The sequence below is a fragment of the Siphateles boraxobius genome, unplaced genomic scaffold, assembly GCF_051911475.1.
Source record: "Siphateles boraxobius isolate OS27281-9 unplaced genomic scaffold, OSU_SipBor_1 162, whole genome shotgun sequence".
Taxonomy (NCBI): domain Eukaryota; kingdom Metazoa; phylum Chordata; class Actinopteri; order Cypriniformes; family Leuciscidae; genus Siphateles; species Siphateles boraxobius.
Window position 1 is genome coordinate 592,591 of NW_027508769.1, and position 9,033 is coordinate 601,623.

General features: G+C 38.3%; 1 protein-coding gene across 1 annotated transcript in view; it reads left to right on the forward strand.

Annotated features, from left to right (window-relative positions):
• Positions 1-9,033, forward strand: part of xpot (exportin, tRNA (nuclear export receptor for tRNAs)) — a 33,142-nt gene that overhangs the window by 21,114 nt on the left and 2,995 nt on the right. The window contains exons 17-23 of the mRNA XM_077232044.1: positions 54-292; positions 1,952-2,237; positions 3,147-3,336; positions 6,711-6,827; positions 8,519-8,634; positions 8,714-8,761; positions 8,854-8,922. Of these exons, the coding sequence (XP_077088159.1) occupies positions 54-292; positions 1,952-2,237; positions 3,147-3,336; positions 6,711-6,827; positions 8,519-8,634; positions 8,714-8,761; positions 8,854-8,922 (1,065 nt within the window). The remainder of the gene's footprint in view (positions 1-53; positions 293-1,951; positions 2,238-3,146; positions 3,337-6,710; positions 6,828-8,518; positions 8,635-8,713; positions 8,762-8,853; positions 8,923-9,033) is intronic.

The window sequence follows — 9,033 nt, forward strand, 5'->3', positions numbered from 1 at the left end:
ATTTTAAACATGCTGTAAACGTCTACTTCAACGTCTACTCTCTGTCTGTCCAGGAGAATGGGTTTCCAGCGCTGCTCAGCAACGATGACCAGCTGTTCATGTTTGAGACGGCCGGCGTGTTGATCGTGAACGGAGACAGTCCGGCCGAACGCAAACAGGCTCTGATGCGAAGCCTTCTCACGCCGCTAATGGAGGCGTTTCGGATGCTACTCGCCAAACTGCCTCAAGAGGGCGATGAAGAGAGACAGGTGGCGCTGGCGGACTGTCTGAGTCACGCTGTGGGGTTTGCCAGGTAAACACACACACACAGCTGAACTGATTTGCAAAAATAAATCAAACTTTTAAAGTGGTTTAAGGCAAGACACCACAGGTGAATAAGGGAAACTATAACTAATAGGTATCACCATAATTCCCTTGTTTATTAACCACAGTGCATTAAAGTAGTCTATAATTTATTCTTTAAAACTCATCTTTGATCACAAAAATGACATATTTAAACGTTTTTCCTTGATTTTTTTTTTTTGCTTGAAATATGAATGGAATCCAAAAGGAAAGTGCAGCGCAAATATGTGATATCGGCTACATAAAATTATCATGAGAGCATCATTATAATTGTGTGCTTTTGGACATGACTTTTGTTTATGTAATGAGGCTCTCAAAAATTATTATAAAATTTGGATTTAGATTTATCGGCCAATATATCGGTCATCGACTTTCAAATATAAAGAGTTATCGGTGTCGAACAAAATTTTCATATCGGTGCATCCCTAAATACTGTAGTCAACGTTTGAAGTGGATGAAAAAAGTTCATCAAAGTGGTCCTAAGCCAAGAACGGGTATTGTTCAAAATTCATGTATAACTTTGAAAGGGTTTTGATCCACTTCAAATGTTGACTACTGTATAAGAGATGCTATTTTAGTTCATGATATGAGTTGGCGCTACCTAAAAAAGCTTGTCCAAATACAGAGCAACTTAAAATCATTGCAAGACAAGTATTTGATATATCATTCGATTCGCAAGCTCTCGATTCGACTCAATGAATATAGATTTAATACAAATCCTATATTTATAAAAAAGAACAGTGAACATAAGTTTACAAGTGGTTAATTAATAAAAAAGTATATTAAACTCTTTTTATTTGAGGTACTCTTGGGTACATTAAAACAGAACCCAACTCTATATTTCAAATGCATTCAATGAATAGACAGGATTTTGATGCAAGATGAAAAATTGATGCTGAAAATTGGATATGTCAGAACAGTGGCATGCCTTGATCAAACTGGATCAGGTTATTTTGTTTAAGATAAAACGCGCATAAAATCTCACAGCATTAGCTGTAACATGGAGACTGCAAGCCTATGAACAGTGGAGGAAAACTAATACTGGCTTCTGGGTGAAAATTCACCCAAAAATTAAAATTCCTTTCTTCTATTGAACACAAAAGAAGATATTTTCAAGAATATGGGTAACCAAACTGGTTTTGGTCTCCATTGACTTTTTTTTCCCATCACCTGTTTGTTTAGAGAAAACTAGTAATAAGACTAACGTTAATCTTATGTTCAATGTTTGCGGAAATAAAATGAAAAAAATCAATTTGTGTCCTTTGAGAACCGACCACATTTTAAAAACCGATTAATCTGAGAATCGATAATTTTTTTCTTAAATCGAAGGCACACAGAGGACGAAATTTTCGCTTTCGTTTTTTCGTAATTCGGTGGCTCTGAATTGTCCAAACGCCTCTCAAAATGCTACGGATGTGAAAAACGCAGGAAATTCGAACTCGATCTGAACTTTTTTTAAGACGGGCGAAAGTTTTGGAGGCAGTGTGTAAGCGTGTTTGATTTAACGTGAGGTCGTATTTATTTTTAACGTGCGAAAATTTCGGACTCAGTGTGCAAGGACATTTACTTGTTTGTCCAGTATTTCCAGTAATTTGCTGTTCTTCCTCAGCCGCACCAGTAAGGCGTTCAGTAATAAGCAGACGGTGAAGCAGTGCGGCTGCTCGGAGGTTTATCTGGACTGCCTGCAGACGGTCCTGCCGGCGCTGAGCTGTCCCGTCCAGCGAGGCCCGTTACGCAGCGCCGTCCGCTCCTTCATCCACCGCATGATCATCTGCCTGGAGGAAGAGGTGCTGCCCTTCATCCCTGCGGCGTCGCAGCACATGCTGAAGGACTGCGAGCCTCGAGACCTGCAGGAGTTCATTCCTCTCATCAGTCAGATCACAGCCAAGTTTAAGGTAGGGCTGCACGAATAATCAAAGTTAATCTTCCCTCGCTGGTCATTTTGACCTGAAACTCTTACATTTGAAAAATTGTGTTCATCAGAGGGGTCCAAGACACTAGGACTTTTTTCGCACTTGAACCACGAATTAATCGGAGTTTTTTAGTTGCAATTTAAAAAAGTAAAAATATTTGACCCCCATAGAAATCAATGGAATGCTTCAGTACACAGAAAAACCTAAAAATGTACTAAAAAAATGTAATGTCTACATGTGTATCTGAATGCATACTGAAGAGAACTGACTTTAGGACCCAGAGGAACAGATGATTTGCTCCATATTGAGATGTTAGCCTAGCCTGGGAAAACCCAGACAAACTTCCGGCAAATTTAGATTTGCTCTGCAAGTTAGTCTGGCGAAGAGCCCATTCAAGCTCATTTCCAATCTTTCCAAATCGAGGCACCAATCACAAATGTTGAGGCGGGCTTTACAAGATGACGATCGATCTGATTGGTTTTAGGTCTATCCAGTTGGACCCAGAGGCATTTGAGTGACGTCCGTTGGTGACGCCCCTTTGGAAATGAGCTGTCAATGAACCTTCCCCAGACCCTAACTCAGTTACAACTGAGAAGGGTCTGGTTTTAACCAGGCTAATGTTAGCCGTAACCAATCCTAACCCATCTAGTGACAAGAGTCATGAAATATCATGTTATATTATTATTATTTTTTACACAAGAGCTCGGCAAAGACATCTAATGTAATAACGAATAATCCAAATAAACGATCATAATCCATTTTTTTTGTGGAATTATCAATGTAATCAATCAACTGGTGAAGTATGGTGATATCTATTTGTTTTTTTTTTACCCTATTCACATGGGGTGCCTTAATATAACACAACTGTAATGGACTCTCTTGTTCTCCCAGAACCAGGTGTCTCCTTTCCTCCAGGAGATCTTCATGCCTCTGGTGATGGCCATATTCGAGGTGTTGTCTCGTCCAGCGGAGGAGAACGATCAGACGGCTGCGCTGGAGAAACAGATGTTGAGAAGAAGCTACTTCAGTTTCATTCAGACCATCGCTAGCAGTGGCATGAACGAGGTCATGGCCAGTCAGGGTAAGACGCCACTGCTGTCCTGGGGTGTGTTTCCCAAAGCCATCGTTAGTTCGCAAGTTCATTCGTTATCAGCTGTTCAACGAGTCGGTGTTTGAACATTCGCAAACAGCGTTGCGTGTTTGGAACGACAGAAGTAAGAGTTTCTTGTTTTTATAACACGTGGACTTAATAAATCCTTATCTTGAGCCAAACAAGCAAGTTAACATTCAGTACAATCTGTATCTTTTATTTAGAATACATACAAATTAGGGGTGTAACGATTAGGGGTGTCACGATTCTCCAAATCCTCGATTCGATTACATTTTCAATTCTAAGGTCACGATTCGATTCTCGATTTTTACTTTTTTTTTTTTAAGCACAGGTTGCTGTTGCTCCTAAAAAGCTGACATCAGTTAATCGCAATCTCACACATCTCTGTTATTATCAATGAAGCTGACTGCACAATGAATCTTTCATAATATATAGCCTACACTTTGTTTGTTATAATTAGAGGATTTGCCAGCTTACAGAATTCAGCACTGAACAAAAAGTCTGTTTTGAGCGGTGAGGAGAGTCTATCTTAAATGCTTCTGATTGGCCATTGCGTTCAAGATATCAACACATTTGTCTGTGATTGGCTAAATCGCTCAACGCTGCAAACATGTTATAAATAGAAACTCTGGCCTGTAAATCGTTTCTATTTTGTTTTAGTTGTTCTTGTTGCTTTTCTGCAACAGATAAATACAAATTTATTAGTTTTTATGTTTTATTCATAGATATTTCTAGTTTGCGGGAGTCTGCGAATCGTTTTATTCTCCCGCACACACAGAGTGAGTGCATTACCTCCCGCGCTCGCACTCGGCCATCAAATCTAGTCCCGCGCCGCACTCTATTGCGTTGGGAGTGCACGTCTCTAGATCAAGAGCCCGGCCCGAGGATAGTGACGGGAAATATCGGCCAAGTTTGGGCTCGGGCATAGAATCTAAGTCAGAGGAATCACAGCCTTTCAACACGTGTGTATTTTTCCCCGCGCCGTGATGAGTCGTTCATGAACGATCCGTTCATTGCCTCTGTCACGCGACAAATGAACAAAAGACTCGGGAGGTCAAGTAATTATTAATGTTCCCTGTAAATTATTTTTGACTGCATTATAATGATTTCTTAATTCAGAATATGATCAAGATTTCGTTGGATGTGTTCGGTGATTTTGCCTGTTAAAAGTATAACATTTAAAGCCCCTGAAATGACTAGAAAAAAGATTAGTTAATTTTGATGAACGAGACTGAACAATAGAGTCAGTAAAACGATCCGAACTTTCCATCACGGGGGCGACATGGGGGCGTCGCAGTATCGACGATTCCATTTTTTATTTAGATTTTTGTGAATTAATTTCTATTTAAAATCGAAATCGTGACACCCTTAGTAACGATTCATCTACTGTATCGATTTATACATTATCCAACTACATTGATCTGTGCTCGGCAAGTTGGCCTTCCGGACGACATATATCGATCTAACATCGTTTTAAAAGGTAATCAATCGATTGTATCGATACTAGGAAATAACGCATTGGATTTAAGCAGACTTCAGGGCTCTCAAGTGTCACGCATTTCGGTCTTTCGTCACGCACTCCCGCCACACATTTTATTTCTCACGTGGAAAAACTATTTATAATATATTTAATTGGCCGCAGTGCCAAAAATTTCTCTGGCGGCGCCGCTTTCACTGTGGAACCGGCAGGAATCAAGCGCGTCTCCCCTGGTGTTAGCCGAGGTACACAGTAGCCAATCAGAAAATAGCACTATTGTATTTGGGTAAGATTTAACGCAACAACTAATGAAAAAAAATTTAATTCTCATGAAACAACTCAAATTCCCGCGACCCGTCCAACCACCCAACCATATTTGGCTAAAAAGTCACTGAATCATTTCAAGTCACTGAATCATTTCGGATCGTATCGTTCTAAATGAACCCATATCGTCCTTGAATCGTATCGACCACCACGAATCGTGATACGAATCGAATCGTTATTAAAACGAATCGTTACACCCCTAATACAAATGTCATTTACGTCTTTTAGTTTGTCAAGAGAGCGCATGTGCGAACGTGCTCTAGTGCGTAAGAACGAGCCTTTAAAGTGCGTCCCAAGTCACGTACTTCTGCACTATTCTACGTCATTGTGTTGTATAAATAGTGCGAGTAGTGCTGTAACACTCTGCCTAATCAAGGCAGGATACACCAATTCTATCAAACGCATTTATAGAGGGTCGAGAATGAATATTTGTGCTCACAATGTAAACAAAACAACAAGCAAGATTAAATGACAACCCAAAGTGTATTAAATAGAACACACCGAAAATCAATGTAGACAAAAATGTATGTAAGGGATTGTTCCAGTCCAATGTTGTGTACTGAATCGGCCTCACCGGTAAGCTGTTTAAAGTCCGGGCACACGATGAGGAACAGCGCTGTCCTGTGAAGCGATCTCCAAGTGTGTATATCCTCATGGAGTCAAACAGTCACAGTCAATGACCGTTTACGATCGATCGTTAATCCAAAAGAGCAATCGTAACGCTTTTCCTCCTGAATGCCGGTGAGCCGGCTCCCTTTATCGGAAGTGAAGTTGATCAGCTGACGTATGACGTCACTGGGATTGAGAAAACAGTAAAACCAACACTCGACAGGGGCAACAAAACACCAGGGATTATTTAATATAAGAATGGCTGACATGTATAACTCTTTAATTAGTTTAATAAGTATAAATATCCCCTTTATGTGGCCGCGCTACAGTGCGTTCACACTGAAATTTGTAAAAAGAAAGAGTGCACTTTAAGTGCCCGGATGATGCACTTATTTAACCGCAAAAAACGAACGTTGGACACTTCATGCACTTAACTAGCAAAGCTTTAATAACGTAGCGGAGGAGCATCAGACTCCAATGTTGAAAGACAAAATAAACGTTTAAAGTGCATACACTACACGGTTGAGTACATAGTGTAAAAGTGTATAGTGCGTCATTTGGGACACAGCTTGTGATTGAATCTGGAAATAAAGCAAATAACTGAGAAAAATTTGAGTCTTTAGATGACATGTCTGTAATATATAGCAAAACATCTAGCAGTAATTAGATCTCAAACAGATTCATTAAAAGTAGTTATTACTCCATCACCTGCGTGACATCATCAACCAACGTGGTTGAACGACCAATTTGCGACAATATGGTTTCGGGAAACAGTCGTGACTAGCTAGTTGATTTCTTCAAGGATGCATCGTACTATGATAGTGAAGCAGCGAGTTACGGCGTTGTACAGGAAACACACTCCTCTTCAGAAAACACACGAAACAAACCTGTGTGCCTGAAAACATGAATGACTGAAACACTGTGTGTTCGACAGGAGCTGAGAATATCGAGCGTGTGCTGTTCACCATCATCCAGGGAGCCGTGGACTTCCCAGACCCTGTGGCCCAGAAAACATGCTTCATTATTCTGTCCAGACTGGTGGAACTCTGGGGTACGGAAACACTGAGGCTTTAAAGGAGTCGTTCACCTTCAAATACAAATTTCCAGATAATTTACTCACACACTCGTCATCCAAGATGTCCATGTCTTTCTTTCTTCAGTCGAAAAGAAATTAGCGTTTTTGAGGAAAACGCTCCAGGATTTTCTCCACACAGGTGAAACTCGAAAAATTAGAATATCGTGCAAAAGTTCATGTATTTCAGTAATTCAAATTAAAAGGTGAAACTAATATATTTAGTATATATAACTATATACATATGCATGATTATACTTTTCAGAGGGCTGACATTTTCTGTATTTAAAATTCTTTTTTTTTAATTGATTTCATGTAATATTCAAATTTTCTGAGATTTTGAATTTGGGGTTTTCATAAGCTGTTAGCCATAATCATCATAACTATGATAATTATAACTTTTGCACGATATTCTAATTTTTCGAGTTTCACCTGTATAGTGACTTCAATGGAGTCCAACGGGTCGAAGGTCCAAATGTGAGTTTCAGTGCAGCTTCAAAGTTCCGGCCGAGGAATGTGAGTCTGATCTAGACAAACCAGCGCACATTTATAACAAAATACACATTTATATACTTTTTAACCACAAATACCCATCTTGTACCATCTCTGATGAGATGCGCCACGCGTTACGTCATCACGTTGGAAAGGTCACGCGTGTCATCGTTAAACATCTAGGATATGCACACGTAAGGACCATTTTAAACTATAAACTGACGATTCAACCTACAATAACTTTGAACGGTCCTCCTACTCCAAACTTGTAAACGTTCGACCCGTTGGACTCCATTGAAGTCACTATATGGAGAAAATCCTGGAGTGTTTTCCTCAAAAACCTTCATTTCCTTTCGACTGAAGAAAGAAAGACATAAACATCTTGGATGACGTGTGTGTGAGTAAATTATCAGGACATTATTTGAAAGTGAACTACTCCTTTAAGCACAGCAGATTCATGTGCACCTGAACACATGATGTTCTTTAGGCCAGGGTTATTATTGTGAACTAAAACTGTGAAAAACATTTGTTAATTGAAATAAAGCTGAAATTAAATTAAATATAAATATTAGTTGAAAATTTTAAACTAAACAAATTGAAAATGTTGCCTTGGCAATAAACTGATATAAGTTTGTTGAAGCAATGAAATTTGAAATAAATAAAAACTTTAAATAAATTATAGAAATAAAATTAACATAACTAAAAATATATAAATTAAAGATGATTTGAAATAATAATAAAAATATAATTAAAAACAAATAAATGGGTTCAGGCAGTATCTTGACTTTTAACCAGGTTTATGAACTAAAACGATTAAAAATATTTTGTTAATTGATATGGAGCTGAAATGATTAAAAATATTTTTGTTGATTGATATGAAGCTGAATTCAAATATAAATATTAAATGGATAAACTAAAAAGTTTGAAACGTACTGAAAGAAATTAAGTTGAAGCAGTAAAATTACTAATTGGTAACGTTTAGTTTATTTTAATTTAAGTTTTAGATTACATTTTATTTATCTAAAAATAAATTTAATTTAAAACTAAAATAAATTAGACTTAATTAATAATAAAAAATAAACTTAAATGAAAACTGTAAATATAAAAATTCTAATTCTAAATATCAACATAACTAATAGTATATATAAATAATGCTTTTAACATGTTCTCTTTCTCAGGTGGAAAAGACGGTTTGGTGGGATTTCCAGATTTCATTTACAAGCATATCGTCCCAGCATGCTTCATGGCCCCTCTTAAACCAACCTTTGACCTTTCAGATGCCCAGACGGTTCTGGTAAGTAAGACGAGGCTTTTATAAACCGCTAGTATTAAATATAAATGGTGATTTGTAATGATTTGCTCTTCTGTTGCAGACGCTGTCGGAGTGCACACTGACTCTGCAAATGATTCATCTCAAAAGAGTGAGTCTTTTTTTAGGAAATACACAACGCTGAGTAATAACAATAGCTATAGTTATTGAGTATTTAATGCTCGATGTCTGGTGTTTGCACAGGGGCCGGAGTGTATTCAGTTTCTTCAGGAGTATCTGCCGTCGCTGCAGGTCTCGCCTGAAATCACACAGGTGATGAAATGACACACTGAGACATATTTACGCTTCATTTGATGAAAACACAAGGTTTTAGGAAGGGTAGGGCCCTGTCATTTTTGCAAGATGGAGAATCGTGGAATCCAG